This window comes from Cyrtonyx montezumae, unplaced genomic scaffold, assembly GCF_038088225.1.
Source record: "Cyrtonyx montezumae isolate F1298 unplaced genomic scaffold, pur_monq_1.0 scaffold_3, whole genome shotgun sequence".
Taxonomy (NCBI): Eukaryota; Metazoa; Chordata; class Aves; order Galliformes; family Odontophoridae; genus Cyrtonyx; species Cyrtonyx montezumae.
In genome coordinates this window covers 106,560,778-106,576,436 of record NW_027072034.1, presented here as the reverse complement: position 1 = coordinate 106,576,436, position 15,659 = coordinate 106,560,778, and the positions used below count along the sequence as shown (strand labels likewise).

At 47.9% G+C, this 15,659-nt stretch overlaps 1 protein-coding gene across 3 annotated transcripts in view; it reads left to right on the top strand.

The window, feature by feature from the left end:
- NTN4 (netrin 4) overlaps window positions 1-10,274 on the top strand; it is a 33,230-nt gene extending 22,956 nt beyond the window's left edge. For 2 of the 3 annotated variants that reach the window (XM_065742668.1, XM_065742670.1), the window contains exons 6-10: window positions 1,999-2,215; window positions 2,740-2,855; window positions 3,742-3,810; window positions 5,653-5,823; window positions 8,751-10,274. In XM_065742668.1, the coding sequence (XP_065598740.1) occupies window positions 1,999-2,215; window positions 2,740-2,855; window positions 3,742-3,810; window positions 5,653-5,823; window positions 8,751-8,887 (710 nt within the window). In that variant the 3' untranslated portion in view covers window positions 8,888-10,274. The remainder of the gene's footprint in view (window positions 1-1,998; window positions 2,216-2,739; window positions 2,856-3,741; window positions 3,811-5,652; window positions 5,824-8,750) is intronic. The other variant, XM_065742669.1, reaches the window with a different exon arrangement.
- The last annotated feature ends 5,385 nt before the right edge of the window (window positions 10,275-15,659 follow it).

The following is a 15,659-nucleotide window of genomic DNA, read 5'->3' as shown; positions in this document are numbered from 1 at the left end:
GAACATTTCCAAGGACCGTGCCGTGGTTTGCAATAACGAGGGACAAGGGAGATGCCCAGTTATTCTTTCAGGAAGCCCACAGCATTGCCTGCTTGCTTCTGGCTCATACCATTGTTATTGCTCAACTGCAGAGCAGCAATGAAAATTTTAACATGCCAAGGTCAAAGTAAGTAAGTAAGAGAGTTGTTAAGCCATTATCTGTAAGGATTCTTCAAAGATTTTTGTAGGCATAGAGTGTATATGATATTTGCCAAGGAGTGCACCAGACAGAAGATGTTCTGCCATTTAAAAGAGCAATCTGATGACTCTTACCCCCTGTCATACCTATCTGTCCTTTTCTTTACATCCCCCGTGAAGCTTCAGCTACAGTATGATTGCAGATAATAAATCAGCTTTTGTAATTGGCAAGTTTATTTTTGCTTTGAAACTGTAGGTTTTTGAGGGTAAATATTTGTCATTTCCAAAGGTTAGCTGGCAGCTCACCTGGCCCTACTGGTCTCACTACCTTTCAGTCCCTGTTGGGGTGTGGGGACCCAGAAGCTGAACCTCACCATCAGTCAATGGAGAGTTGGTGGCTGGCTAGTGGCAGATCAGGAGCAGCCAGGAAGGATGGGGGCTGTGCAGCCATGTGGAAATGGCCCACTCTTGTAACACTTCTCTGCAGCTCCAATTAAAGCACACAGCCAGCTATGTTCTTGTTTTTCATTGCCTGCAGTCCCCTGTGAGCTTGCTGATGTGTTTTTTATATCAACTTCTGTAAATTTAGTGTTCTTTTTTCATCACGAGTGTTGCTATTGCCGTTAAATTTTCCACTAGGAAAAAAGCAAAAACCAAAAAACAGGTAAGAAAGCTTCAACTAATGTGTATAAAGCAGTAGCCCTAATAGGACCAGTAGTGAAACTCAGCTGAAATTTGACTAAGATGGGACTGAGCCTCTCTGAGCACAGAGTGTCAAGTGCTTGCTATTTGCCCTAGAGGGGCTGGGGAATGCCATAAATACTCTCTGCATCTAGGAGGAAAATAGAGCATTTCGATACATGTGTCAGGTGTAAAACACTTCACAGGCTTCAGGAGAAAGGTATGCAGCTCTCACTGAGCGCCGCTGAAAACTATGCTATTAAAGGTACCCGTGTTCAATGCCTGCAGCTAGTTATGCAGTTTGTGGAGAGGCTTCCTAATCTTTTAATTTTATTTAATTATATTTCTTTGGGAATGGAAAGGGTGGGGAAAATTTGGGGATTATTTTGGCAAAGATTTTGGATTCATAGTCGTCTCTAAGTTGGCCGTCAATATCAATTCATCCTTTAATATTTTGAAACTGCGCTCCAGATATGTCAAAGCCCTGAAACCACAAGCACGTCACCAGAACAAAATTAAATGTACATGCACAGCAGTAAGTATTTTATAAAAGAAAGTGAGGTTGTGTAACACTCAGTGGCTTTTCTCTTTCATTGCCGTTGGAGTTGCAAAGTAAAAATATTTGCATTAGCATTTGGTCAAAAATTTCCCCCAGTGAAATTTTCTCAGTTTTTATGTAAATTATTCTTTGCATCATTAAGATCACCAAAGCAGAATGATTCACAAATGCCCCAGTAGTGCCGGAGGTCTCCTGGAAGCTGAGGTTGGCGTGCTGCAGGCTGCTCCCTGCCTGGTGCACATTTTCCAGCTGGCTCTTTGGTGTCACACACGGTCACCACCCAGTGTCCTGCTCAGAGACCCAGGTGCAGGCTGATGCTGTGAGTCACTCCATGACCACAAAGCCTTTCTGATTTTTAAAGGGATGCCCTGCAGACCTGTTTCTCGGAGCTTGCAGAAGAGCATATCTCAGATCTGATGGTGTTCTCATCTTATTCGTGTTAACATTTTGAAGTGATGGCTTTAAAAGATGTGCTTTTTGCACTCCTGTGATTATATGACCAATCAGGAGTGGGGTTTTTAACCTCCTCTTAGCCAGCGAGTCGTCGTTGCTGTATGACTAACCCCGTGGTGTCCCCACAGCCTGCTCCTGCCACCCACTGGGATCGGCCACGCTCCCCCTAGGACCCCGCACCTTCTGTGACCCCAGCACCGGTGACTGTCCCTGCAAGCCTGGTGTGGCAGGGCCGCGCTGTGACCGCTGCCTGCCCGGATACTGGGGCTTTGGTGCCAGTGGCTGCCGCCCCTGCGACTGTGCCCACAGTTGCCACCCTCTCACTGGTGATTGCCACAGCAGCAGGTGAGTTGGGGGCTCCAGCCCCCCAGACCCCAGGGCAGGTACTGTTCCTGCCTGGTTTTTGTGCCATCTGAAAATACCCATTCAGCCAAGTAATCATTTTTGGTGCTGTCAGGGACTGGGGGAGGAGGGAGTATTGATGCTGTGGTTCCTTTGGGCGACAGACACTGGTATGGTGGCACTTGGAGCAGGTGTTTTCCATGCCCTTCACGTTTTTTTCCTCTCCATGAGCAAAATAAGAGCCTCAGGGAGACCTGAGTGCCCAGAGACCAGAGCTTAATGTTGCTGCTGTTACAACTCAATTTGCTTTGACTGCACTGGACAGTCAAGCTCTGATTTTGACAGGCAGCACAAGTGAATGAGACCCCACTGTCTGGATCTCATAGGATGCTTTTTTTACCATAGGGATAATATTTTTAGCAGAGAAATCCCTATAGCACATTTTAAACCAAAACTGGCTAGGCCATGAGTTACGAGTGCTTTCTGCCAGCTGCAGGAGGCCAGCTGACTCTCTCCCTTTCTCCCAGCAGTGTGGATGCGAGCTGGCAGCAGGAAGCGCTGCCCTTCCAGACAATGCTCAACGAGAGCAAGCCCACATGGGGCTGGGAGGACGAGCAGGGCTTCTCAGCTCTGCGGCACTCTGGTAGGACCATGACCCCGCGTGCTCCCCACATCCCTCCCACCAGGGTGGCCTACATCAGCTTGCAGCATCCTACTTTGGCATTGGCTTCACTGAGGATGCGATGAGAGCTTGCCTGGTACTCCAGCTGCAGGTTCAGATGGGAAATTCCTTCTCCCCAGCCCTGCCAGGCTGGACAACACAGTGCTGGAGCTGCCAGTGCTGCAGTGAAGCAGCCTGGCCCCATGGCACTGCCTGGGCTGGTGACAGCCATGCACAAGTGGGAAGGTGTAATTTCCTGTGTTTGCAGAAAGCAGCACGATAAAAATCTTGAGGATAGGATAATTGAGTTAATTGAGGGGAAAGCGCCATCATTTGTCTGAGCAACTTAATTTGAAACGTAAATAAGTATAACATGTTATTCTTTGTTCTAAGATCACGGAAGTCATTAATCTGCCTTAACCTCAGCAGTGTTTCCTTCTAAAATTGTGCCTGGGACATTAAAGTGTGGAAAATACCACAGGAAAAGACATGCATGTTATTTGCATCCTGAGGCCACATAATAAGGCCTTTGTTTTCCTTCTCTTCAAATTGTAAACAAGGAATAATTGCCCTTGGACTAAGGCTATGTTCAGCCCAGATCTGAGAATAGGGCATTTTAAGGGGTTTGTGGACCACATAAGAACACCTAGCAGATCCCAGTGGTGCAGCCAAACCCCTCCTGTAGCCATGGAGGCTGGGATCATGAGGCAGCAACCACATCCTGTGTGCACTTTTCTCCCCAGTCAGGGCCACTTAACTCTCCTGGATGGTGGCAGAGATTTCTGGCCCCCCCAAGCCCCAGGGCCTGTGTAAAGATTCTCACTGGGAAGTACATTCCACACTCATTTACTTTGTTCTCTTCCCACAGGTAAATGCGAATGTAAAGAGCAAGTTTTGGGCAACTCCAAGGTCTTCTGTGGAATGAAGTATACCTATGGTGAGTTGTGGTAGGTGATGGAGGTGTACAGGGAGGTTCCACAGGAGCACAGTGCTGAGCAACCCTTTCCCTGCAGCTTGCCAGAGAGGAGTAGCACCTCTGGAAGCTAAGTCCAACATTCAGTCACTGAAGAGGCAATCACTGTATGGGGGATAATGAAGGCCCCAAGCCTCCATGTCCCCATATACCTCTGCATGTTCTCAGTAACCGAGTGTGCCAGCCCTGCAAACTCTTGGGCTACTTAGTCTAAGGGACAGATCTTTGTCCTTCCAAAAGCATGTAGGTATCTTGGTGCCTAGTCACACTGTGTGAAGCGTCTTGTCCTTACAATCAAAGTGCACTTGCACTGAAATCATGGGAATGCAAGAGTTGTAAGTGCCCTGAGAGGGTCTCTGGATCTCAGATGGACTAGAAGACACTGATACCGAAAACAAGTCACTGAATAGTCACTACAAAGTCACTCTTATAGACCAGCTGCCCCACACATGCTGTAGAAATCACCAAATATGAATTACACTGAGCAGAAAGAGGGACAGTATTCACCACCGAAGACATTATATGGAAAAAAATGGCTGTGGCAGCCACTGGGAGCTTTGCCTTGTTAGCAAAGCTGAGCTGCTGCAGTGGGGTGATGTATATTGTCTATGTGAGTGTAGCACATTGGATTTCAGTGAATTGAGGAGACATCTTTCCCAAGACCTCTCTAGTCTGTTCCAGCAAAGCACCTCCCTAATGGCACTGCAGAGCAAGGACTTCTTTGTGCAGCACTCCCTCCTATCATAGCTTTCCAGAGGTTTCTTTCACCTGTTTCATCTTGCACTAAAGCTGAAAATGAGCAGGGAGATAATCCATACCTTGGCACTCTGCAGAGCAGCCCACAAAGGGAAGTTCAAGGGGCCGCCAGTTGTTGAAATATAGCCCTGGCTTAGTGATGTTAGAAAAAAATCTGATTTTGCTTTGCTTTGCTTTCTGGCTGTGATAGTCACTGTGTTTAATCTTGCAGAAGATAAGAAATAATAATAATAAAAAAAGCACAAAAAACCCAAGTTAATAAATCTTATCTAAAGTGCACTCAGGCTTACCGCCCTTTCATCACTCAGCATGCAAGGTGTCAGCTTGACAGGAGACAGATGAATTATGGGGCTCATCACAAGCACTGTAGAAGGAAAGGTTTCCCTGTGCTACATAACATGTGGTGCTGAATAAAGCACCACTGAAGACATCGGTATGGACTGGAGGTGACTGATAAATGGGACCTGGGCCCTGACACTTTGCTTTGCGGGCACTGCCAGCAGACACATGATATCCCATTTCTAACTCCATCTGATGCAGGAAACTGGGTGGTTGAGGTGTGCCTGTGGGTGTCTGTGGGTTCAAAATGTTCCACAATTGTCTCAGTCCCCACCTACATCTCAGTCCTTGCCACTGTTTGGATGCAGAAGTTCTGCAAAGGAGGAGGACCAGGGCTGGATGGGGACAGCACTACCAGTTGCCAAGCCCTGCAAAGCCTCAGTGCTCATCCCTAAAACCAGGGCTCGCTTCTTGATTTCCAAAAGTGCAAGTCTTTGCTGAGCTCTGGGGGAAAATGTTGCCTTCGCAAGTTTTGAAGCTGAGGTCATGGAACCTCTCCTGCTGCCTGTGTGGCAAGTCCAGGGGCTGTGGCCAGACCAGCTGTTGGTGTCCTTGCCCACAGGTATGGGGACATGGGCATTCCCCCTGCAGCTGTGCTCCCCAGCAAGGAGCACTGGGCTAACTCTAGTGTAATGAAATCATTGTTCTTGCTGTTTCACCCAGACTTTAAGTAGTTTATCCATTCCTGGATTTTAATTCATGTCTTCCCAGTGATAAAGACAAAGATCTTGTCAGCTCATGACAAGGGCTCCCATGCAGAAGTCAATGTGAAAATCAAGAAAGTCTTGAAGTCTACAAAGCTGAAGATTCTGCGGGGCAAGAGAACGCTCTACCCGGAGTCCTGGACTAACAGAGGCTGCACCTGTCCAATCCTCAATCCCGGTAGGTTTGAATCCCAGAGAAGTACGTCCCCTCCATATTCCCACAGATTTCATCTTCACTTTTCATCCCCTCATGCCAGTGGGTTTAAACTACAGCCCAATGTTGATTAAATTATTGCCATCTACATCATTTGGGTTCCAGCATCAAACTCTATGCTATTTGAATTTTGTGGAGAAAAATATGGTTCATTCTGTAGACTTTTGAACATAATTGCTCTTCGTGAAACGTAGTAACAGCACTACAGCTTTACTAGGATAGGTGTGTTCCCACAGGGAGTTAGGTGCATGTTGTGCCCTGACTATGTGACATATCTTTTCAAAACTAATGCTAGTTTGAATCCATAAAAGCACATTTATATCTAATCTTAGGCATGATATTGTACTGAAGATAGAATCTAATTACAAGGGAAGATGCAACTTGCAAAGTAACATTAATTCGCATCTTCAGCATTCAGAAGAACCTCTCTTAGGCAGTGTGAGGGAAGCTTTGGCTTCACAGTTCTTCCTCATCTTTCATTAAAATGAAGTGTAATCAGTGCTGGGTGAACAGGGCATGCAGTATCCAGTAGGAATAGGGAAATGCATACTCCGGGTTTTCTTCAACAGAGCAAAACTAAGATGCAGTTGACACACCTGTCTTTACAACTCCAAGATAAACCAAGAGTTACCAACTAATTCAGATAAAAGATTTTCTTTCTGTAAGGCGCACACTTCACCTGGAAGTCGCTGATCGAAGCAATGACTTTGGTGCTGAGACTTATTCTACCTGTGCATCATTGGGAGCTTCCTTCAGGGGGAAGAGGCTGTCTGCTAGGCAGGATCATGCAGGAAGGTTATTCATTGATGAGGTGTTTGCACTCTTCTTTCATGAATACCGAAATGATTGCATTTGGCTTTGAAGGCAGTCTGCCCTGATAGCACAGCTGCAGTTGGGAGGTCTGCTCAGGTGCAAGGGTCAGATGGATCAGCAGCACTGGGCAGGACTTCACTGTTTGAGCACAGCAAGACTTTGGATAGTGGTGAAACACCATAAATCTGTAATGAAAATTTTAATTTTCCATATGCAATGCAAATGCGCACAAGCCCAGATATGGCTGCCTTAACACAAACCTAAAGGAAAGGCACAAAAACTGTCAGTGACCAACCACACGGGGCAGCCCCACACCTGACACCCAGCCCTGTGCCACCATAAGCTTCAGAGGAGCTTCCCTGGTTTCCCCTGCAGAGGAGAAGGGGGCAAGGAGCACATAGCCCATTAAGGTTGCTGCCACTTGTATGTCAGCAGAGCAGTGGAGGTGCGGTTGTTGGAATCCCATCTGTGTAAATTAATCTCAGCTTTCTTATTCAAAAGCTTCATCTGTGAAGCTTGGGGAATCTCTTGGTCCCGGTGGACTTGAAAACATCAACTGAGTTCACCTTAAAGAATGACTCACTTCAAAGGGGAAAAAAAAATCCCAAATATTTTTTTTAAATCTCATTATTTTCCTTAGCTAACACATTCATTTCTGGATAACTGGCAGTACCATAATAGCAAATTTAACCCTCTCTCAGAGTAAGAGCTTATGACCTCCAGATGAATAAACCACCAACAGCAGGATAGAAAGCCAAGCTGACTTAAAATAATTTCTTGACATACAGCTGTAATGGAAATCACATCTCCTAAAAACAGAGGAAATGAAAGATAAAAGTAGAAGAAAGCAAAACATGTTTTTACTCTGCTACACAGTGCTGAAGTGACACCAAATGGAGGGTAAGCTCTTCAAAGTTCTGGCAAAAATAGACCCTCTACACATTTATCAGATCTCCACAGGCTGCTTCCAGATGATCAATGTGCCAAGGGCCCTGTGAGGGGGCAGGTTGGCCTTTGGGCAGTGTGGAGGGAGATGCCCATGTCTTGGCCATCTGCAGAAAGCAGTAGCCCTTCCTAACCTCATCTCCATCCCTCATACATGCACGAACTGAGCTCTCCTTGCTAGCAATGTGGACAAAACTCACAGCCTCCAGTCCTGGCATGTTGCATCTCTGTTGCACGTTTTACCTTTTCAGTTCTGTGAAGTCAGACTGAAAATTGAGAAGGATGAGACATCCTCTAGAATGAGAATCAGCAGCTGAAGCAATAATAGCTTTCCCTCTGAGAGTGTGGGTCACATTTTTCTCTTAAGAGAGAGAGATTTAGGAGCCCTTAAAAAGTGATGCTTACAGCAGCAAGATTGACACAGCCAAAATGAAGGTCTTGCAAAGGCTGTTCTGCCATGCAAATTTCCTGTGTTTACTTGGCAGAAAGAGGATGTGTGTGCCCAGAAGCTCAGTTGAAGCAGATAACAAATTGTACTGAATTAAAGAAAAACACACTTAACCTTTAACAAGGGAACACTTTCCCCTCACCACCACCTCCCTTTATTCTGAGCAGCAAAACAAACACCCAAGAAAGCACGAGGAGTGCCTGCTGTACACAGTGAAGGGGCTGGGAGACCCTGCCTGACTCTGGGATCCCTGTGAGTTAATACCCCAGAGTCAGGAGCAGCTTTCCACCCCAGTGCTGCAAGTGAGGAGGGCTCGGAGGCCCTCCATCCTTCCAGCACAGCAGGGGTGAGGCTGGAACCAGCAGGGCTATGGGAGGCTTTGAATCCCCAGGGATGAGCACAGGCAGCCCTGTGTCCCAGAGCAGCTGCCCTCCCACTGCGCTGCTTACTGCCTGAGCTGTGGCTTCTGCGTGTCAGAAAGTCAGGAGACAGTTCAGGCGCCCTGAGCAGAAATCTCAACTTCTTCTATGAAATCCTAATAGTACTGTACCTGGCTTCCCTCATACTTTTCCCCTTTCTATGCATGCTCCAAAGCACTACTGCATAAATTACACGCAGGCGGTGTTCATAGCCCTCCCCATGAACGCACTGCTGTGCAGTCCCTGACCGCTTTGCTGGTTTGCAGGCTTGGAGTACCTGGTGGCAGGACATGAGGATGTCCGGACGGGCAGGCTCATCGTCAACATGAAGAGCTTTGTCCACCAGTGGAAGTCAGCCCTTGGGAGAAAGGTCCTGGAGATTTTAAAAAGAGACTGCAACTAGACTCACACGGCCACCTAGGGCATTTCTCCATGCACAGAATGCAAGAGCCTTCACAAAGAGGAGGCCTCGAGGATGAAAACTGGAACATAAGAAAATAGTGCCAAAGCATGTAGCGAGGCATTACCATTTGTAGGCGCTGTCTAATTTAACCCTTCCTGGCCAGTGCCCATTCATTTGCCTGTAGCTTCCTTGCAAGGCATTCCCCAAGCCCAGGTTTTGTTGCATTGAGGGGAAGAGAAAGAGGGGCAGCCCTTGGTTTGGCCCCAGATGAGAGGTGATGAGCCACTGCCAGTGCCACCAGGATGGAGCTGGGGTCACGTCCAGAGGCTCCCAGAAGATGCTGCAGAGCAGCAGGAGCACGTGGCTGAGGGCTGGGTGCTGCTGCCCTTACCATCCTGTTGGAGGTTTTGGGGCTCAGCTCCCTGCCTGTGCTCTCGAGGGTGGACCTCCTTGATGATGTGAGTTCATCTGCCCTCACACAGATGTGGTGGATGCCGGTTCTCTGCCACTGCTGCAGAGAAGAGCTGACTCCGTGGGGCACAGTGCCTCTGAGCTTTTGTCCTTGAAGTGTTAAAATATGAACGCGGCCCCCTGTAAATATTTCATTGTATAAAGCACTTTACTGCCTGCCACTTCACGGTGCAGAAGGCCAGATTGAGTTTGGGAAAGAAGAGGCTGAAGGTGGCACGTGGAAAACCTTCCTGAAACAGAAGCACTCCTGAAGACGCACAGCATAAAGGGAAGGGCCAGCCTGGCACGGCCACTCGGAGCATCCCAGGGTGCAGTCTGAGGGATAGAAAGCATTTGCACTGAAGTCCCAGCTTCAGACCAGCACTTGGGCTCCGTGGGCAGGAGGCAATCAGTACAAAAAGAAGAGACTTTGGAATGAAAATGTAATTGCCAGAGTAAAAAACTGCCCACAGGAGGAGTGGATCTGAAGAATGGAAAAGACTGCCATTCACATATCCCCACCCAGTGATTCACGATGGGCCTGGAGTTTATTTTATTTTTATGTTAGTATTTAAAACTGAACACTCGATTTGTTTTCTTCTGTGATATTGTTTGCAATATATATATGGCCTCTACACTTCTTCCTTAACACCCATATGGAATATAGCACAGTTTACTGCAGTTTTCAGCACTAAAGTATATCTTCTCTGTAAAGTTGTCTTTGAAGCACATTGCATAGTATATTTTGTTCGTGAGTATGAGGGGAAAGAAAAGGCAGACGTGCAACATCATAAGAACCACAAGTCTACCAATATGCCTTACATATGTATTTTTCTTTCAAGGTCCTGTGGACTCACAAAAAAAAAAAATAAGGATACTATTTTGGTAATTTGTTTTTATATCTCGTGTACGTAATAAATATATTATGATTTCAACATTCCAGCAATGCGGTCTTCATGCCTGTGCTGAAGAGGGCACTAAGGGTGAGAAGCTACTGTGGGTAGGTAATGTTCACCATATGGGGAAAGGCCAAGCCATGGGGATGGCTCACAAAAATCCAGCCCCAGCTGTTATGGGAGGCTTAGTCATAGGCTCTTCTCAGTCAAAGAGGAATCGCTCTTCTCAGAGCTGCCCAGATCCTTGCCTCCATACAAACCTGGTGGCTGAGCTGCAGAGCAGCAACAGATAAACAGCTGAAATCAGGCTCACTGCCTACATGGAAACTGTAAAGGAAAAAAAGGGCGGTGGAGAGCGAATGTTGTGGCAAAAGATGTACAAGAGCACCAGAGAGTGAAATCAGGCATCAGAGAAGATGGACAAGAAGGCAAAGGCCTCTTCAGAGATGGGGTTGCTGGAGACCTTGACTTGTGGATGTGGACCTTGGAGCTGGCCAAGCCAGGCTGTAGTCACAGCTCCTGTACCCTGCAGTGTGAAGTTGGTCATGCAGTCTGACATCACGCCCTCCTTATCTCACCTGGAGTGTAAGTAGCGCTGATATAAAGACAAGAGCTGCTGATGCAGGCAGAGCTGGTAGCTTCCCAGAGCAGAGCAGGGAGAATTTCTGAGGAGAGCATCCAGCTTCACCAACACATTTACAGGCTTTCAGTCCCTGCTTCTTCCAAACTCAAATCCCATATCATGAGGGTTGTTAGGGCCAGGCATAAACTAAACAATCTGCTGCGCAGGTGGGGATTTCTGCCATCACTGATGCCTATGGAAAAAAACAGGATGAGTTACTCAGATTTGCCCACTGGTTTTCAGAAGCCTGAAGCTTGGTTCCTGGAGGAGGCTTGGTGCTTGGAGGAAGCAAGGTCCCCTCAGCTCCTACCTCCTCCTCACCTCCCAGCCCAAGCCCTGGCAGGCTGCAGAACCGGTGTCCCCTCCTGCCACTGCCAGGTCCACACAATCTCCAGGCTGTGTTGGTGGCACATGTGTGGAGCCCATCCCCACCAGCCATCACTCACTGCAGAGCAACGTGCTCATCCGGCCTTGGTGGAAAGTTCCAGGCATGATTAATATAGACGTGCTGACAGGCTGAGTCTTTTGGGAAGTGACCGTGCTGCTGAGCATGCCTAGGCATCTGATACTACCAGGCTGCTGAAATAGAAAGTTGGGCTGGTACGGGTAAACACAGCAGCTCGGGAACAAATAGCTGCAGTGCTGTTGTTGTTGTTGTTGTTTTCCTAAACCTTTATTTTTAGCTATTGTATTCACTTCAGGATCCACAGCGTAGAGAATAAATATCTCAAAAATGTCTGGTGGCTGCTGCCCCTGCATCCAGAGCAACACTGTCTCTGATACAACAGGAGGAGATCAGTTGTTCTTGATCCTTCTGGACTCATGTGTTGATTTTTTGATGACGGTGTTTCCAAAGCATGCCCCTGCCCAGGGGTCACCACTCTTTTCCCACAGTTCTGCACAGAAATATTATGAGTGCCCATTTTTATTTATTTATTTATTTATTGTCTGCAGGGGAGGGCAGTGAGGCCTCAGCAAGCTCACAGGCTGGAAAATACACTATATATGGAAAACTCATTGGCTTTTTGGAAGTGTTAGCATGGTCAAGAAGCCTCACTGAAGCCCCACTGATGTGCTTTGCCACGCCCAATTTCTGTTCCCTGTGATGTGACCTGAAGTTCAGAGCATCCCCAGGCTCTGCCTGGGCACTTTCTGAGCAATAGACAGACATACAAGCTCCCCAGACTGCTGAGGTCTGGGTAAAGGTGTGGGTGCAGTGCATGCTGTGCACACCCCCAGAACTCATCACTGCCAAATTTCCCAGATGTGTTTTCTCTGGACACATCTCTGAGCTCCCCAGCCTGGGCAGGCTGCTTACACTGCCAGCATTTCTTCCTTTGATTCTTTGCTCTGCTCTTTCAGTGCTATGCACAGACTTCATATGCACTCACTGAGCACAAGACCTGTGTTTTAACTTATTTGAAAAGCAAAGCTGGGAAAAGGCCCTCAATTCTGTATGACAATTGATGAGAAGATTGAAATTGCTTCTTAAAACATGAGCATTGTTTCCCTGAACATTGATGCACTGTGGACGTGGATGTGCACTCCCTTCAGCAGGTATAAAATCCAGTCCAGCCTGAGGCTTGAGACACATGCTGAGGTGCTGGATCAAAGGCAAGAAAGATTAGAATCAAGCCTGGCAATGACCTCTGAGTACAGTATCTTTCACCACTGTATTTCCTTTGCCTAATTTATACACGTCTTCCCTGCCTGGTTCAGTGGGAGATATGTTTAATATTATAACCTTACAATGTACAGCTGCAGAAATGCAACTGCTCTCTGTCTCTGCTGCTCTAGGAGCTGACTTTCCTTCATTCACATCATGTGCAACTTGCATTTGGATCTCAGGTGTTTGTATGGCCTGCACGTGGTCACATCCATAACCTTTACCCAGGCCTTTCTTGTATCACCTGCCGAAGTCAAGGAAGCCATTTCAGATACGCAGGGAGTGGAGCTTTGTCCCACTGATGTGTGTGTGGCACGTGCCAGTTGTGCAAGTATCCCCTGTTCCCCAGGTACAGAGAGCCCCAGGAGCATCTAGGGGTGTTAAGCTGCCCAGCTCCCCCGGAATGGGGCAGCTCTGCATGCCAGAAGGCACACAGGTACTTTGGTCATCCAGAAGTGCTGCTGAGGGCACTCAGAAAGCAGAGCAGGTGCTGAACCCACCCTCACAGAGGTGAGGGCATTAAATAGAGCTGAGATGTGAGCAGAGACATCGCAACCACAGCTGCCCTTGGCCTGAGCACTGCACAAGGCTTCCTGGCTGGCCAAGTGGGGAGGCCACAGACCTATCACCAGCCATGTAGCATGAGGCCAGCAGCCAGCTGCATGCTCTGAGTGTGCTCAGCTCGTGGGCCAACAGCAGCCCTCAGCCTCCAGAGCAGCCTGGCTGTGCTGGGGCATTTCAGGAATGACCCCATGAAAATATCCTGAGAGCTGCATCGTGTTCTGTGCTCTGTGCCTTCAGAGAAGCAGCACATCCTGCCCCACACCACAGCCCATCTTTCCAGAGGCAGGAGGAAGAAGGACACGACAACAAGAAGACAGAAGCCAAGTTATGCAGCCCAGGGGACAATATTTTCCTGGTCACGGCAGGTGACCGGCAGAAACCCAGAAACACATCATAAATACCACTCACTGTGAAGTGGAGGCAGCTGCCTGCAGCTCAGTGCTGCTCTCCCTCTTTATGGGGAGCCAACCTGCTGGTGCATGGGGCTGCTCCCTGCTACTTTGTGCCAGCAACAGGGAGGCACTGCCAGTCCTTCTCAGCCATAAATAGGATGCCCTGCATAGCCCATAGTGATCAGCACAGCACAGAGCAAGACAAGGCCAGCCCACTGCCACCACACCATGTTCTGTTGGCCAGGTCTGTTCCCTCATCCTCATTCTGTGCTGGTAACTCTTTAACTTTGACACATTAAAAGCAATAACTACCAAATGCTTCTGAGCAAAAAGCCCTTATAATTGGATAATGGCCATGGAGCATCAGTTGCTTGGTTGCCTAATGCCTGGAGGGAAGCATGAGATGTTTTTCCACCCACAGCCCTATTATGAAGCTGACAAGGTCCTGCTCCCTGCAATTCCCATTAATTTTACCACTGGGCTTAGAGATTTATGACAGCTTAGTCTGACATTTGTGAGCCAGACAGGTATTGTTACATGCCGGTACGGTGTGCTGGAAAGCTCCCAGCTCTTGTACAGGGAAAGACTAAATAACTGAGAATTACCCTGAGCTGCAGTCTGCCTTTCCTCCCCCCAGCAAGCCGTACACATGCCAGAGAGCAGGACTCACTGCTCATTCTGTGCTCAAACAGTAAGTAAGCTTACATCCTTAGAAACCCCTGAACAGCCAGCACTATAGGACGTACACCAAGGACATGGCACACCTGTTATCTAAACCCACTGTGGATTGGAAAATGTCTGGCACACATTCACCATCCTGCCCAGCAGTAAAGGAGTGATCGGCTGGCACTCTCATCTTTCTCCTTCCAGCACACAGTTCTCTATAGCCACAAGGACTCTTTTTTTTCTCTATGAAACATCCAGAGAGGAAATAAACAGAACTAAAATAGCTGCAGTACAAGAGAAAATGCCATTGAAGTTCCTGTTCACAAGGCTATCCTGGCATTTATCTGAGTCTGTTGACATATTTCAGAGCCACCCAGCCTCTGCCAGCTGGATGGTCAGCGTCAGGCTCAAATCCACAAACCGGATAACTTCTTGCTCTGTTCTACAGTTTCTGCACAGTTATTTCCTTGCAGCAGCAGTCAGCAATTCAGTACATGCTGGGGCACAGCCCTGGCACCAGCCCCTGCCAGCCAGGGGCCTCCCATAGAAACTCAGGGGTGCTGTGGGCCTTTCTGTGTCTGTGCCATTTTGTCCTGGTGATCGGTGTGTTGCCAAGTGCTGACCTCCTGTCCCATTCTTGCTACCTGATAAACAGAGTTTTAATAATAATGAGCCATCCTTTACTTCCGGTAAAGGAAATGAACTGGTCAGTTATCTTAAGCATCACATAACCCAAACAGCAAAGATTCCTATCAAGGGATCCAGCGAGCTGCCCACTGCGGGCTGAGGTACAAACCTCAGGTATTGGTTCCCAGAAAATGCAACATCCATGGGCATTGTAATTAGGCATCGTTTGTGTTGCTGCATGTTCCTGCACTGCTTTCCTCTGCAACCCTGCTCAAACCGTGCGGCTCTGCCAGCGACTGTGACCCTTTCTCATCAGTGAAAGACAATACATGCTGATTTGAGAGCTGGTGTCTCTGCATGCTTTTTTCCTTTGGTGCTGTCATGCAGCCGTGTGTTAAGCAGAGGAAGAAGTACCAGCAGTGGTCTATTGTAGGTACTGGAAAACAACCTTTTCATAATGTGTGTGATACCCAATAAAATCCATTTTGACTCCGTATCATGTTATGTGACAACAAAGAAGCGAACAGAAACAGAGAGCCGTATTTGCAGTGCAAACAGACACAAAATAGCACAGCTTTATGATTTTCCCTTGACTTTACCTCCCTCACATTCCCATCCTTGGAGCCCTCTGATGTCTCTGTACCCATTGCTACAGGCACATCCTTCACACAGGGCCACCAGAGCAGGTCCTCAGAGCCACCCCTCCAGGACACTCACATAGCAGTGGTGGTGCTGGGTAGCCCTGCGGGAACCTGGGCCATCATCATCATCCTGCCCAGGGAGAGGGGAACATGTGTCTCTCAATGAGTGTCAGGGTGCTACAGAGGGGCATGATGATGGCCTGATGTCCTGCTGCTGGGGCTGCTCTCCAAGATGGGACCACTGCAAC